The 17965-nt window shown below is 30.6% G+C and overlaps 2 protein-coding genes across 2 annotated transcripts; one reads left to right on the top strand and one right to left on the bottom strand.

The window, feature by feature from the left end:
• The first annotated feature begins 924 nt into the window (after window positions 1–924).
• On the top strand, window positions 925–2686 carry LOC141659942 (uncharacterized). Its single transcript, XM_074466884.1, has 5 exons — window positions 925–1353; window positions 1443–1622; window positions 1707–1975; window positions 2080–2188; window positions 2651–2686. Exons 1-5 carry the CDS (start codon window positions 925–927, stop codon window positions 2684–2686), a joined length of 1023 nt encoding a protein of 340 aa, XP_074322985.1.
• A 4742-nt stretch (window positions 2687–7428) lies between these two features.
• LOC141659941 (cell division control protein 48 homolog C-like) lies at window positions 7429–12918 on the bottom strand. The gene is made up of 11 exons (XM_074466883.1): window positions 12122–12918; window positions 11356–11966; window positions 10130–10282; window positions 9834–9950; window positions 9618–9722; window positions 9341–9415; window positions 9166–9230; window positions 8863–9064; window positions 8663–8778; window positions 8381–8461; window positions 7429–7731 (listed from the first exon to the last, which is right to left on the bottom strand). Exons 1-10 carry the CDS (start codon window positions 12807–12809, stop codon window positions 8401–8403), a joined length of 2193 nt encoding a protein of 730 aa, XP_074322984.1. The 5' UTR covers window positions 12810–12918; the 3' UTR covers window positions 7429–7731; window positions 8381–8400.
• Window positions 12919–17965: the final 5047 nt, after the last annotated feature.

Below are 17965 nucleotides of genomic sequence, written 5' to 3'. Positions count from 1 at the left end.
GGAGAAGAACTATCGGTTTTTTCTGAACCCTTCTACGATTTTCTTGTAATCGATTAATTTCATCCCAATATCTAGTAAACCGCATTTCACAGCAGCATTATAAATCTCAGACTTTAGCATCCTGCTCATAGCATCCACTAATTTAACTGACATGCGTGTTACCTGCGTATAATACTGCATAAAGCAGAATCTGGGTATAATGTACGTATTCGTGATAAGGATGTTCAGTATTATAATTTCATATGCATTTATAAAATAAAGGGGTACCCAAGACACACATTGGCATAACAAGGTATTATAATTAAGAGTTAATTTCATATTGCACCCCATAGGTTTCAGGTAAGTGCAAAATTAGTACAAAACTTTAAATTTATACAATCTGCACCCATAAACTATGTGATACCTGGCATTAAACACCCTGTCATCCAATTTGGGGATTTTGACGTTATGTTTGACCGTGAATTAACGGTCAAATAAGTGTGTGTATTGTATACTGAATTAAAACAACATGAACCCAAATCAGTTTTCTATCTAATTAAAACCCATAATTTAACCTAATTAACTCTCAGCATAAACCCTAAATCTAAACAGCAATGAGGGGCATACTAAGACCCCTGAAAGACGGAGCTCCTGATGATGATGTAATGCCCCATTACGGTCATACAAACAACAAATATGGTGACTATTCTTACTCGATTCTCTGCTTTCTCTGCTTTTGATGTTAATTTATGATCGTATATATACTTTGAGAGGTGTTTATAAGCATGCATGTTAGTAATTAAGTAGAACATATGTTTTATGAAGATCATAAATGCTTATGAAGATCAGATCAGACTAAATCCAACATGGAAATTATCATCATTCCATAAACAAGTAGTGAATGACTTAAAGTGTTCAGTTGCTTATTCTATGATTTACAGGGCCATGAGGAAAGCAAAAGAGAAAATTCTGGGTAATCATGAGCAAGAATTTAAAAAGTTGTACAGTTATGGAAATGAACTTATGAAGACCATGCCAGATACAACTGTCAAACTCATGACAGAGCCTGCTGAAGCTGGAGTAGAAGGTAGAAGATTTAAAAGGTTTTATGTATGTCTTGGCCCTCTAAAAGCTGGATTCTTGTCAGGTTGTAGACCCTTAATTGGGTTAGATAGGTGTCACTTAAAAGGACCCTTCAAGGGGATTCTGTTGAGTGATGTGGCCACAGATCCCAATGATGGGATGTATCCTGTGGCATGGGCCCAGGTAGAAGCAGAAAATGGACAAAGCTGGGATTGGTTTTTAAGCTTGCTTAAAGAAGACCTTAGGATTGAAAATGATGGGGGCTATACATTCATCTCAGATAGGCAGAAGGTAATGAGTATTCTTAAGTTGTTGAGTCTTTTTAATGCACTTGGTCAAGTAGTTGTATATTAACTTCTTCGCTGCACATTTCTATTTAGGGTTTAGTAAATGCATTGGAAAAGTACTTCCCAGCAGCAGAGAAAAGGTTTTGTGTGATGCACTTATACAATAACCTCTCTAATGTGTACAATGGGGTTGGGATTAGAGGAGCACTTTGGGCAGCTGCCAAGTCAACCAGTGAATACTTTTTTAATAAGCACATGGAAAATCTGAAAAAGGTATTTCCTCACACTTGCATTTAAAAGTTCTCAGCATATAATTGTTGTACTTGTATTGATTTTATTTTACTATATTGTTAACAGTTGCACTTAAAAGCATACACATGGTTAGCTCAGAAACCTAGCTCCCAATGGAGTAGATGTGCTTTTAGAGATATTTGTAAGTGTGATACTTTTGTCAATAACAATTGCGAGATCTTCAACAATGCAATCAATCCATTTAGGGAAATGGGTATTCTAACAATGTTCAAGTCTATTCACCTGTCTTGTATGCAAAGGATTCAAAGAAGAAAGACCAAGTTTGAGAGGAGGAACACCATTTTTTGTACACAGGCTTTAAAAAAAATAGACAAGTAAGTGATGTTTACTTTTCTCTTGCACTCTTCTCTTTAAACTGTACTATGACAGTTGCAAGTAGATCAAAGTTATTTAAAAAAATTATTTTTCTGTCCTGTAGAGCTATGAAAGTTGCAACTAGAGCAACACCAGTGTGGAATGGGGGAGATAAATATCATGTGACCATGAGTGCAGGAGGACATGAAATGGTAGTAGACCTGAAGAAGCATGTTTGTGCTTGTCGTAAATGGCAGTTGACAGGCATTCCATGTTTTCATGCATGTGCCTGCATTTTATTTAAAAAAGATAACCCATGTGATTACATTCATGAGTGTACAAAAGATCCACATATCTTAATGTATACAACCATGTCTTGGAGCCAATTAATGGAGAGCAATATTGGGAGAAGGTGGATGAAAGCGTGGACCTCCCTTTACCTCCATTGGTCAAAATTACACCTGGAAAGCCAAAAAAGAACAGAAAGAAGAATAAGGATATGGTTGTTGAGGCAAGGCATAATAACCCTACAATGCTCAAAAGAAAACAAACTTCTCTCAGATGTGAAAACTGTCAACAATTTGGTCATAACTCTAGGACATGCAAAAAACAGGTAACCTTTAACTTAAATCTTGTATGTTGCATTATTATTGTATGTTGCATTATTATTCTATGTTGTATTATTATTGTACTAGGAATTGGACCCTGAGAGGGAGCTTGAAGAAGGCTAGGAGGCTGAAGAAGTAGGGCTTGTTAAGAAGATTGCCAGGTGTTTTTACTGCAAAGAAGAGGGCCACAACACCAGGACCTGCAAATCAAATGTTTGTACAATCACTACTAACTATTACATTTACCTCACTAACAAATGTATTAAAAACTGACATTGTTATTTTAGAAAGTCAATTTGGAAATTAAAAAAAGGGATGCACGCCTGAAAAAATAACAAGAAGATGAGATCATGAAAGCAGCCCTTGAAGAATCTCTGAAGAAGTCAGAAGAAGAGTTAAAAGAAAAGAAAAAGGATAAAGAAGAAGAGAAAAGCCCGGATAGTAAGAAGAAAAGCCCGGAGAGTAAGAAGAAAAGCCCGGAGACTAAGAAGACCATTTCACATGGTGGTATTATGAAGCCATTTAAACATCCTTCTAAGTTGGGAGCAATGAATGTTCAGTGTGAAGCTATTGAGGGGCTTGAAGTATCAGTCACTACCTTAAAAAAATTGGAAGTTGCTGCCGCGAGAAGAAGAAAACTACTTGAGAAGAAGTAGTTGATTAGGACTCTTATTTCACTGCATTCTAAGTTCGTTTGGACCATATTTTGTTTGGACCATTTTTTGTTTGTCTATCTGCTACTAAATCTGCTATTTTGGATCATTTCATATTGTGTAACATGACTGTGGATGCTTAATACGTTAATCTCAATGACTTTTGCTAAGATATTTGACATTGTTATCTTTCTGTAGTTTATATTTGATGCTTAAAAAATTTAAAAACACACCAGTACTTGTCATTGATCATAGATAAAAATACATGTGAACAAATTCATAAATATTACATCTCTCCATCATCCTCTTTCTTAAACATTACAATTGTAAAAATTACAACCCAGGTTAAAATCAACATGGCCATGCTCCATGAATAATTAAAACAAGCAGCTATTTTTTCCTCTCTTTGTGATCCCAAAGCCATTTCCAAAGCTTTATTATCAGCTTCCAAATGATTAATCCTTCTAATCAAGCCCGGAATAATCACTTGAGCTTGATCGGAAACTGGAGCATCCAACCACCGGAATGTTCTGTAGCACCTTCGATCGGAACAGGTGATGAATCGCCTCCCTGGATTTGCTTCCGTCCATGCTGTTTGTTCGATGATCCAACTGCCGCATACACATCTTCCAGCCATAACCAACACTTCTGTTTCAGAAATTAGATGAGAACAATTGAATTTCACTCAGAAAAATACTTACATGTTTATATACAAGCAGAAATGACCGTTACATGGTCTATTTCCCTTATTAACCCCGGTTGACTGTTACTTCACGGTCAACAATAACGGGGATCTGCCTAAAGGTTGTTTTATGTTGGGGGTCTAATAGTAGAGGGATGTTGATTGTATATTTCATAAGTTCTGTGCCAAATCTGCATTTACCTGAAAGCGTTGGGGTGCAATATGAAATTAACTCTATAATTAAATATAATACATAGCTCACACTAGAATGTCGCCACGGTCTCTTACACAATCATCCAATCTTAAAATATTTTAAGAAATGAGCCAAATCAATCGACATACTTAATAATTCAGTTCCCTCATGAATAATTAAAAAACATCTTGAGTTCTTTTAAAACATATAACATTTATCTATTCTGAATTTAGAATAACGAACACTTGTATAATTTAAAATTCTGCACATACGGATATGTAAAAACATCTAACTATTCTAAACGTAGAATAGTAAAATAGTACTTGCATAATCAGAATTAAATATTTTGATATGTAAAACATTTAACTATCTGGAAGTAGAACAGTGGAGAAATACTTGCCTTTGATTTTAAGTAATTATGCACGCTTAAACCAACACCATTATCTCGTTCTCTTGTCTCATTTCACTTCATAACATTACCATTTTCTTCTATTCAAATAATTCTCTTTTCTTTCAAACAACGCGGTTAAACCTCACATCTATAATTAAAAGATACTACTTTAATCGTCTAAACAATAATTATTCGACGAACTCCTCGTCAAAAACTTTATCATCTACTCATACAATAGCCCACACATAAATAATAGAACAATTAAAAACATAAATCTCAAGTCATTTATACACATAATTCACACACGTAAGCACATAATTCACGTATCACATAATTCATATAACACATAACTTGATTCGTCAAAAGATATGGTTCGATACTTTTAAAATATTCAAATCAGAACGACTCGCAAAATAAGCGACCTTTCAATACAAAAGAATTTATGTCTCGAAAGTATTTTTAATGGAAGCACAATATTTTTCTGAGTCTAGACGCGTTCGTTTTGTATTAAACGGACAAACGGTCTATTTATTATGTATAAAATAAGAATAATTCAATTAATAATAATATTAATTGATTATTCAATACCTTCCTATATTTTTAAAATTTTAAAATAATTTTAAAATATTATTTGGCTCAATTATAAATAACTACATTTCATTTAACTATTTATAAGTAAAATTAATCGATTAAAAGAATTAATCGATCAATTAAATAATAATTAATTAATTAAAATAAATTATAAATAATTAAATCAAATTTGTATTTTGAAAATAATACAGAAAATAGTTTTCAAGGAATTGAGAGAAATTATTTAATTATTTAAAATAATTAACGAAATACATTTTTAACTTAAAATGTATATTTTTTGGAATAAAATTGAATTTTGATTTATAAAAAAATGAATAAACAAAAACTTGGTTTAGGAAAAATAGATCAAAGGGTGAGGGTTTAGGTATGTTACCTGTCACGAGACTCCCGGAAGACATGCCTATAGGCATGAAAGGCATGTCCAAATGGCATGCCATTTATCAATTAAATATAATTAAATATAAAATAATTTTATTAAAATTCTATATAAATAATTAAATACTAAATAATGATTATATAATTATAATTTCAAGTTAGGTTCAAATAGTACAAATAGTATTAGTATATGATTGATGAGATCTTATTCATAAATAATAATGTAGATGTTTGTTGTTAGTGAGTAAAATTCGAATCTGAAAACTTATATATATATATATATTTTTATAAATAATATAAATGTTTGTTGTTAACAGGATTCGAACCTGAGAACTTATATGTATCTTTATAAATAATAATATAAATGTTTGTTGTTGACAGGATTCGAACCTGAAAACTTGTGGAATGTATTTTTTTTAGTATTTGGATTTAACGGCTCTAAATATTTGATGAAGAATATCCAACGGTCGTGATGGAAAAGAATAACCAAAATGAGGGGTTAACCAAACTATAAATTATACTCCATTCCGACTATTATAGTATAGTATAGATGTAAATATTTTAAAATTATATTTGTTATTTCTGAATATTTCTAATATTAAAATAAAAAATAAAAAAAAATTAGTAAAAAGGCATGCCGAATCATGAAAAAACATATCTGGCTAAATGACGTCATGGCATGCCCATTTTGGCATGCCCGTGCCGCTCTGACATGCACCCTTGGTTTAGGGTCGCCGGAGTTGTTGAAGAACTCGGGGGAATTTTATTCTGAAACTTATTTCTGATATCTCCCAAATTGTATAGCAGACTGTAGCTTTTTGGCATCTATGGACCATTACTCGTTCACTTACATTTAGATGCGGGTTGATGCCAATAAAAACAAGAGTACTTGACAAATGGATACCAAAACATGAGTACCAAGATTTCAGATCTAATGCATTCTGCCATTCTTTATCAATATAATATCCTGTATCCGTGTTCTGTTCCTGAATCTCAAGCAAAATGAATACAAAATCTTTGTTTGCATACTTATTATGCGATGTTTGTACTACCCTGGTATCAACCTCGCCCGCTACTTTCTCAACCTTTCCCTTTAGTCCTGGAAGGCGATCAACCCAATTAAAACAACGGAATATAAACCCTATGTTTCTTAAGTAACTTAGCAGCAGCTTAATCATTTCCCTACCACCATCTCCAATGAGTTTAGCTAAAATTCGTTAAGCCCAAGGGAACCAGACTACATTATTCGTTAGTTCAGATAAGAAATCGCTTAAGTAAAGAAGTGTGGTCTCGTTTAGTTGATTTATACAGAGGATAAATCTTACTCACAGAAGATAGGATGCTTTCAAAGTTAATCGCCCTTTACACCCTAAATCTTTGTTTCTAGTAACTCTACGCTGAACCGGAACAATGTGCATTACACAACTTGTAATTATGTAGCCTTAAAAGATTTCAATCATGGTAGTTTAGAGATTAAAAAGGAATTCTTCACAAGATCTACGTCCTCCTCCAAATTTATTTCTCCTCCAATATACAAGAAATCAAATTGATCAAACAAAAGAAATCGGTCGGTAAATGGCTAAAATTCCCTGTTTATGACGAGGTACCTTCTTATCCAGCATCTGAAACATGAAATTATTCTCTGGTGGTGGTTTGTGGCAGCAACTACAGAACATTTTATTGGCTGAAGCTAGTTCAGAATACTAATGAAAAATACAGTGCTACATTGTGAAGTGCATCTGTTTCTCCCAGATCAGCATAACTAACCCTCTCATACATTGCAATCCATTCAGTCGACTTAAAACAGGAATATTCATAGCAATCTTATAGAAATTGATTTTAGCAAGAACTGGAGTTGCTTACCTTAGCCAGCTACATTTAACTTTAATGATCAGTTAAAACTGAGAAAAGGGGGCATAATGTATGTGGGATTTTAATATCCAAACTACAAATCAAAAATTCGTTAAAAGAGTTCTGCCATTCAAATTATAGATAAATTTTACATTGATATTTGTACACACAATTTTTTCTTTTGCGCATGTCATAAAACAAAATTCAAGCTAAGGTTCGCTTTACATCCCTTCCTCGGTTCATAAATTTTAAGGCCAGGTCATTTTCAGGATAGATTTAAAAAGTTTGCCGTATAACCAACACCGAAAAGGAAATGGTTGTGCTCTAAAATCAACAGTATCCGCGTTAACTATACCCTGGCTGGTCCAGAAGCACTCGTCGTCTCTGACTGACCACTCGCCTTCATTCCTCTGATTGCTGCAAGTTGAACCCCTGGCATCTCTACTGTATCAGTAAAATGACATTTTAATGTACAAAGCTCTTAGTTAAACTTATATTTATATGATCTAAAAAGTTTAAATTATTGTATTAGTTAATATCAAACTAGCTAGGCATAAATAATTTTGGAATTTAATATATCATGGCCCTCACAATATAGCATAACTCTTTCTTCTTCTGTAATATTTTACTTGAACAAAACCGAGTAGTAATTTGATAAACCAAAGACTTGCAGATAAAACGCGCACACACCTGTCTTTTATAGGCTATCATGAATTATTTGTAAAACATGCAAACGGAAAACCTGTTACTTATAAACACCAGAAACTGATGTTAATTAAGATTAATCCAATAAAGACAAGGAAACAGACTAAGCAACAAAGAACCGGCTAAAATTCTAGAAAGCACGAGAGTATAGCATTGTCTGAATCAATATAAGATCCAAAATTTTGCAAGAATAAAGAAAGCATTTAGAAGCTTTTGTATTCCTGCGTGAAAACACCTGCTTGTCGATATGTAATTTATACAAATCAATAATAACTGTAGGAAGCAGGATAGATAGTGACACAAATGGTTCTGATATGAATTTTATACTAATTAATAGAAACTGCAGCAAGCAAGATAGATAGTGACACACCCATACCTGGTTGATCAAGTGCCTGGTTAGGCCGGGCTGAAGGCGTTCCGAGCGGCCTTGTGTCCAACATCTGTAAATCTAGTTTTCCTGCACAAAAAATATTTCAATCGTAGAAATAACATTAAATCTGAATATTTTTTTAAGAAACAAATTTGTATCTTATTGAGTGATATCAGAATCGTGTCCATGCATGTTCTAAGTGGATGTAGGACAGCGTCCTGGGAAGGGTGCAAGATGCATAAAAAATAAATAAAAAATATTTCACGACCACTTGGGCATAAATCTTACCGGATATATTTTAGTGCCCGCTCCAGATGTTTTGCTTCTATAATCAAAGGCGTGCCATCTGAAATTCTTGAATCCCAATCTTTGTCATCAAGTGCAAGGTCTTCAGCTTCCTCCATCTAGCCGCAAATGCATTTAATTAATATGTGTGACCAAAGGAAACCAACATGAAAGGGAAGTAAAAAAACACACTTAAAACATACCAGTGCAGCGAGGTCAGCTCCAGTCAACTTATTGCAAGAATCATGCTTCCCCAAAGCAACCAAGTCTACTGTGGCATCAATTGGTCTGTTCTTAGCTAGAGCTTTTAATATTAACCCTCTCTCATCTGCACTTGGTGGAGGGACAAAAATTTGTGTATCCAATCTTCCTGACCGCAAAAAAGCAGGATCTATCACATCACGCCTGAAATGTGTTTAAAAGATTAGGGGATGGTCATGTTGCAACTTGCAACTAATGTAACTATCATTATAATCAATAAATGATTCAAGTAGTCAAATATGCACCTGTTTGTGGCGCCAATAACGTACACACCAGGTCGCTCTTCTGCACCATCCAGCTCTAGCAGTAACTGCAACATTGTATACACATCTGCTTAGATAACTAATCAATAATAGACATGATAAAGGAACCACAACCAGTTTATCAACTCTTTGAACAAAATTTTCTTTTCCTCTTGACCTGATTCACAATGCGTGCCATGACCCCTCCACCTTCTCCCCCTTCTGTTCCTCGCTTTGTTGTCAAAGCGTCCACCTGCAATTATAAATCATCTTTAGTACAATTTCTTAAAACATTTTCTGTAAATTGTTAAAACATTTTCTGTAAAATGATTTACTGTATAATCTGTAAAAAAATGTAACATGCTTACTGTATAATGTTATTATAAAAAAAAAATCTTCTGCAAACTAGATATGTAAGTATGTAACTACAAAAAATATCTAGAAAGACATATCACCTCATCAAAGAAAATTATGCAGGGAGAACATATCCTTGCACGAGAGAATAATTCTCGGACAGCCAACTCACTTTCACCAACATATTTACTCAAGAGTTCAGCTCCCTACAAAGAGAGAGGGAGAGGAGAAAGGGATTAGGGACACTTAAAATTTAGCAGGCCTGGAAATGAAATTACATTTAAAGGCAGCTATGAGTCATGATGTTGATGATGGACCTTTATGTATATAAAATTTGCTCCTGCTTCACCAGCAACAGCCTTAGCTATTAGAGTTTTACCACAACCCGGAGGCCCGTGTAACAAAAATCCTTTTCCAGAGCGCCTTCCAAGTTTCTACAAAGCAAAAATGTATCACAAATCTTGATGACAATTCCCTAGTCAGCAATAGACCACACACAGGAACAAAAACAATGTACTCTCTTTTTGTATAAATATTTAAGGTAGCAAGTGAAACAGGCCTTCAAAATTAGATATCAAAGTTTGTTTCTCTTGCAAAAAGATGTAGCCAATACCTGGTAATATTCTGGATTTTTTATTGGCCTAATTATAGATCGTTCAAAATTCTTCCGCAACGATTCAAGCCCTCCAACATCTTCCCATTTCACACTGGGAATTTTACTGAATCCCTTTCTTTTGGTAGAAGCTTGAACCATCTTAGCCGCTTCCTGCAGTACAGCCATATAACAAAAGAATAAGTCAGTAATGAAAAGGCAACAGTCTCTTTACCAGGAGCTCGTTTGGGGAAGATGGAAGAATTTACCAACATTGATATAGTTTTACCCTCAGATGTGATCCAGCTCCCAATCACTAAAGTAGGTTCATTTACATAGTCTTTATTGAACACTATTGCGATATCTAATAATGATTATAAAATATTATAATACTAAAAAATTAGATAGTTTAGCCAACCACGAAATTGCATTTCTTCTTAGATATTGAACTTATTTTTGAAGTCAAAATTTAAAAATTTAAGGGCAAACCAGACTAGCAGTTCTAGACACCGGGCAAATTAGTAGACGACTTAATATAGTTTCCCTCTGAGAAACTAGTTCAAGCAAGAAATTAACATTGTAAGGGAAAGCCAGACATATGGCTCTAGACACGGGTTAAACTAGAAGATGGCATAAACAGGAATGCTTTAGGAGCAACTCAACAATCAAAAAATGTCACCTGCTATGCAGTATGACATGACACTCTATTAGGCCATCTATTGGGCCATAAGAATGCCAACCATTAACATAATTTTTGGAAAACAAAAGAGCCAAAAGTGATGTTAACCAAAGGGAAAATATAATTTTAATATTTGTAGTGATTTGGCAAAGTTAGCACCCTTTTCGTTTAAGATGACATAGACTTGTTGCTGTCAACGCTCCAAAATAATAAAAAAAACTAACCTACACTCATAGGAATAATTACATAAATACTGACATGAAAAGATTAGCCCAAACGACAGAAAATCAAGTTACATACAGGAGATTATACAAGAACAGACGAAAAATAGGGAGCTAGATTATGTTGAGAGCTAATACAGTTTCGCTGGAAGATGGATATAAAGACGCATGTAAAGGCAGAAAATCACTAATAAGATGAGGTAAATGGCAGCCAAAGATACAATAGGCATTTTTATAGTAAAAACAGATAAGAATTGAAGAAACTATCAGTATGAGCATCTAATTGTGTGGTGTGCTTAAAAAAATCGTTTCTTAAGGTAAAAAAGAAAGGATTGTGTTCACATCACCTCAAAATCACCCATAGTGATGTAAAGCTTCTCCATCTCTGCAGGGGACCATGGGTTTTTCAACCATACTGCAGTATATTCTTCATTTAAAGGTTCTATTGACAATTCCGACTCTTTTTGACATATAATTCTCTTCTTGGCAAGATTGAGAGCTTCTTTAACCAGTCCAACCAGATCAGCTCCGACAAACCCTGGAGTGCACCTAGCTAGTTTTACGAGATCATAATCACATTTAACTCTAAGCTTATTCGTGAGCTTTGAAAGGATCTTCACCCTTGCACTTTCATCTGGTACACCTAGTACAATCTCAAGATCAAAGCGTCCTGACCTCCTTAATGCAGGATCAAGAGCATCAGGCCTATTTGTGGCACCAATCACCAAAACGTGGCCACGTCTGCAAGCATAATCTTTTGAACCGACATCCTCATGTTGTGGTACCACTCTATGTGATTGTTTTTCCATACATAACAGCAGTTGTGTCACAGTACGGCGATCTGTTTCCCTATTTAGATTATCCCTTTTAGAGGCAATGGTATCAATTTCATCAATAAAAACAATGGATGGTGCAGTCCTGTAAGCTTTCGAGAACAACTCCCGGATACTCCCTTCACCTGATATAAAAACAAGTTTACTAAGAAAGTTAAAAAATGATGAAAACAGGACAAGAAGATAGAATAAACAGTCATTGTCACTGTCATGCAATTATGAATTATAACAAGTAACAAAAAATAAGTGGCAAAATGATCAAAACTCGAGATAATAATACCTAATACACCAGAGTCCAATTCCTTGGCGCCAGTACAATAAAACGGAACCCCTGCCTCATTTGCAATAGCATGAGCAAGCGTAGTCTTCCCACACCCTGGTGGACCATGTAATAAAATTCCAGATATTGGCCACTCTCCAAGCCATTCATCCAATTCTGGACGTATCATCGGAAGAACCACCTTCCTCTTCAAGTCCTTCACCACTTCATCCATTCCACCAAAATCACTCAACCTCGGTCCATGAATTATTTTCATATCCTCCTCCTCGCTATTTTTCATTACGTCTAGCAGCTGCACGGATGCTACATTATCTTCTTGTTCTTCGTCTCCATCCGAATCAGTAACAGCAGACGAATAATTCCTCTGATCACCCCTCTTCAACCTCTTCTTATCCTGACACAGCTCAAATGCATCATCACCATTATCAAGATCATCATCATCACAACCTGAATCCACAGACTCGGATTTAGAAACAATATGAGATAAAATTTGGCCAACACATTGAGTGAAGGGTTGAAGTTTCTGGCGTTTATAGTCATGAAAATTTGATCTGAGATGATCCACAATCTCATCCACATCAAGCATATTCTTTTTCTTGTATAACTCTTCAATCTCGACGCTCAGGCGACTTCGAGTACGTTTCGTATTTCTGCTGCTACTGTTTCTGCTTCGTCCAGACCTCCTCATTGGTGTAAACTCTAAATAAACTGTTGAGGGTTTTACTGCTTAGTGCTTTCTATTCATAAACCCTAAGCAGGATGCAGGTTTTAAATAGGGGTACTTTATAAATCCTGGCCTGCTCAGGCCTTTCCCTGATTTCATGTGACCGAAACAGAGCCTGATAATTTTTTCTTATAATTACACACACGTTTTTTATTTTATTTAAGTGTACATAAAAAAAGGGCCGGGGCCTTTTTAAAAAATATTCATGCATCGAAACATTTTTGCAAAAAAACTTATCTTTTTTATTTTATTTTTTGCAAAAATACTACATTTTGAAAAATATTTGGGAAAATAGCTTATTGTTTTCCATTACATTTCTTTATGTAATTTTTTAATGTTAAAATTTATAGATAAATAATAATTTATATATTTTCTCTGTTTTTGAAAAATAGTCGTTTCTTTTATAAAACGCTTTATCCAAAAATAAATTTTATCCGATTATTTATACATGAAATTGAACTAGCTGCTGTATCTTTTGGAGAGAGATTTGAAGGCAGAGTGAATAGTGATAACAAAAGACCACAGTAATCACTTGAGAATTTGAGAGACAAGTTCCACATTGACAAATATGCAATGCAGCTTCAATTTGTTACACTCAAAGGATAAGGTACTGAGTGGAATCAAAGATTGTTTATCCATGTCAAAATTGAGACATCTGAGCCCCTGGAACGTTAATACTGAAGTTCTCCTACGTACGTATCCGGGTCTGAAGTATATAGGTAGACGATTAATAGCTTAAAATTTGTGTGATTTACAGATTTTTTTTAATATTCTATAAATTTTTATATATAAATTTAATTGCAATTATTATATATAAATTTTATAATTTAATTTGTTTATTCAAAATTTTTATAAGATATAATTTGATAATTATTATACATATATACACATAAATGTGTAAAAAGGATCTTGACGGTTCATATTAAATTAATAATACATGAAGCATAACTATCAAAAATTTGAATAAAATTCCATTAGAACATTTTCAATGCAAAAAAACCTTTAGCTAAAAGTATAGTTGACATAACATAACTATAAATAAGAGAAATTATGTAAAAAAGTAGGCACTTCAATAGGATATTCCACTTAGTTAAAAATATAGTCAAACTCTTCATATTGGTTATTGAAGGTTAAACATTACCATATCAAAATAAAATATTATATTTATAACAATTTCAAATAATGATAATATACTATTTTTAAACTATAACTAATCATTGTAGTCAATTCCACAAAATTTCTTAGAGTAAATTTTAGATAATCAATATTTTATACTATTTAGGCAATCATTTTAGCCAACAAGCTGGAGATGGAGATACTCTTATATTATATAATAAGGATATAATTTGATTTTTCTATTTAGAGATATTTAAATTTAAAAAAATAATATTAAATTGAAATATATATTATTATTGTTATTTTTATGTGTGTTGACAAAATATATATTTTTTTTTAATTTAAACGATATTTTTTATCCCGGTTTAATAATATACAAATCACATTTATTTTAATTTTTTTATCTCAAGACCCATTATACTAATAAAATCCAACTAATTATATTTAATTTGATTTAATTTTGTTTAAGAATTTTTTATAAATATGTCCTAGTTTAAAAACCCATATGTAGTGTTCTAAAAATTCTCGATTTTAAAAATAATCCCCGATTAATTCTTAAAAAATATTTGGCCGATCTATTTTTTGAAATCCGATTAATATTTATAAATTATTTTTGAATTATATATTTCATAATAAATAAGGTAAATATATTAAATATTATTAAAATATTTAAATATATCCGATTTTTGTCCGATTAATCCCTCCGATTAATCTCCGATTTGCCGATTAATCCCTAATCGGTAGCTAAACCGATTAGTCCGATTATCGATTTTTACAACCATGCCCATATGTATCATTTTCAATTTTTTTGACTTTTTTGAGTTAATTATAGTTAATTTTATTATTTCACATTTTTAAGTGACATGTTTAACCTTTACTTAAATATCATATTTAATATATTACTATTTCATTATTTTAAATAATTAGTTACTTAAATATCAATGTTTTTATATTACTTTTTTTTGGTTTTTTTGTTTTTTTTTGCGAGAACCTTTTTTTGTTAAGCAATAGTAATAGTAGGAGTCATGTCTAAGGTCACATGATATCATTATATCTCTAGTTTAATATCAACAAAAATTGACCGACTAAAGCATATCAAGCAAAAATAGGTAAAATATGTATTACTAAATATATTTGTTAGGTATAATTTTAGAGGAATTATTTACCATCATCTATAATTATATACTTTTTTTTTTGAAATCTCTATAATTAACCTAATTTTAGCCCATTCTTAATTATATTATTTAATTATAACATGAACTTATTACATTAAATTATTTTTTTTCAATATTTAACTTAAAATATTTAATATAATGGTAAGTGTAAAAATATTATTTTATTGTTAGCTAAATTTATAAAAATTTTAATATAAGATATGTTTTTAGTTATATATATTATTTAATATGTAAGTAATGTTTGTAAATCTATTTATTTCATTTATTTTTAAATATGTTATCATACTTTCAGTAATCATAAAAATTATTTATTTTTATTTTTATAATGTTTAATTTAAAATATAGATATAAATATAAAAATGTTATAACATTATTATTAAATTTTATTATTTTATTTTCTCTAATATATATATATATATATATATTAAATTAATTAAAAATGAGATTTTAAATATAACTAATAATTATAGCTAATACAAGTTTCAACAAAATTTAACCTAATCATATTTTAGCTAACACTACACTAGAGATGCTCTAAGCCCTAATAAAAACCTTATCTCGGGAAGTAGCTGGTTACAAAATAGATATTATCTAAAATTTACAAAACTTAATTTACAAAACTTGTAAGGAATTGTACTTTTGTATTAACTATAATGATTAACTATATTTAAAAAAACTATTATTTTTAAATTTCAACGGTTATTTTTAGTGAAAAAGTTAGGAAAGAAATTCTAAGAAAAGTTAAATATTTTTTTATTTAATTTAAGTGAAAATAAAAAATATATTTAATAAAAACATATTAATGATGTTATTGTAATACTTTAAACCTGATAAAAGTTGGTTAAAAATATTAATTTTATATTTTATAAAACATTTAACTAAATTTTATTCATCATATTATTTTATTAGTATTTTATATTGTGTTATATTAAAATAATTATTTAAGTAATTTATAAATTCGGTTTTTATAATTTTTTGATAAATATTTTTACAGTAAACATTACCTAAAATTAAGTAAATAAAAATTTTTAAAAATAATTATTAAAAATAATAAATACATATACACACAGACAAGCTATGGTGGCCATTTTAACTCTAAAACTCTAAAGCACTGGAGATACGTGAAATTGATATTGGTAAAGGGAGATGATCAATAAATTTGAAAGATATAATTTTAGCTAATAGAGTCATTGTAGTGATTAAAATGAAGATATAATCTATTTTATATATAATAGGAGAACAAGATAATCGAACTTGAAATATTTCACATGTACAACCTCGTACCGCTACACCATGTGTTTTTTATCATACATTACGTGTGCTAAATTAATATTTTATTTAACTTTCAAGATAGTTACAAAAAGATAGTTACTTGAATATTTGTATAGTTAATTTTAAATAATTGAATTTTAGATATAAAGTTAGGCATAGTATATAAATGGATTATTATCTTATTTATTAATCATTTTTTAGTTTGAAAATATATCTCATATATTTTTAACATATTTTTTATTATAAAAAATAATTAAAATGTACATATATAATTTTTAAAGAAAATATTGAAAATAGAATCACTTATATATAAATAATCTATATTGATATTACATATTTAGATAAGTTCGAATTATAATAAGTCAATTCATTTTAGTTTATTTCGAATTTGAAATTAGAACTTGGCTCATTATTCAAAAATACTCAAAAAAATATCGTCACATTCTACGTTTAGTAAATTTAAATTAAAAGTTCGGCGAGAATATATTACCAATAATGTGAAATTTTTTAATATCTTATGTTAATATAAATTAATGTGTTTGAGATCTTTATAGGATCAAGTCGATTAATTATTTATATTAAAATTACTAATTTCACTGGTAGTGCATTATTGTTTTTGGGATTTGTCCCGATTTTAAAAATATTCTAAAGTTAATACGAGATCTCACGAGATTTGTTAAAACTACGATGATATATTAAATCGATTTATTTTTTATTTTTCACTTTAAAAAACTAGCTTTTCAAAAGAATTATTCGAGATAAGTAATATTCATTGATCAATATAATATTGTACAAATATTTTGAATTATTTTAATATTTTGAATTATTCAAATAAAAGTTATATCTATACTATAATCTAGCATTTGATTCAATACATTTTATATTATTTGAAAAAATATATATATTATTCAATAATTTGAAGAAATTATCCAGGTATTTATAAAACTTTATCGAATTGAAAAATATTTAATTTTAGAAGAATAGTATACAGTGTTATCAAATTATTATATGAAGAAATATTAGAGTCGTAATGAAAGAAATTTAAACGTGGTTTAAATAATGATATAATTACAATTTTTTCTTCGAATTATTGAAAAAAAACAAGAATATCAATAATAAGTCTTTACAATATATAATTTATTTTTATTTTACAACCATGATTGATAACCGATTGTGTAAAAAATAAATATGAATTGTTTGTTAGTGATAATGTGAATACCATATATAAATTATCGCAATTTATTTATTACATATTTTAATTTTTGAATAATTATAGATGCATGTTATTTAAGTAATTAATTGTCTTATTAGATGTTAATAATGATTATACATGTACATAAATCAAATATATCAAATATTTAGCATATAAAAAATTGAATCGTAATTTACTAAGAAATGTAACATACAATAATTAATTTACATGCTGACACACACATATACAACTTAACATACAACCTAATCTTACTTTGTTAACATTAATGTAAATAAAAAACTAACATTTTTCCATACATACATACATACATTGAATTTCAAAAACTAACATTTTTCATTAAAATC

The sequence above is a fragment of the Apium graveolens genome, chromosome 5, assembly GCF_009905375.1.
Source record: "Apium graveolens cultivar Ventura chromosome 5, ASM990537v1, whole genome shotgun sequence".
Taxonomy (NCBI): Eukaryota; Viridiplantae; Streptophyta; class Magnoliopsida; order Apiales; family Apiaceae; genus Apium; species Apium graveolens.
The sequence above is the reverse complement of the archived record's forward strand: the minus strand, read 5'-3'. Positions and strand labels throughout refer to the sequence as shown.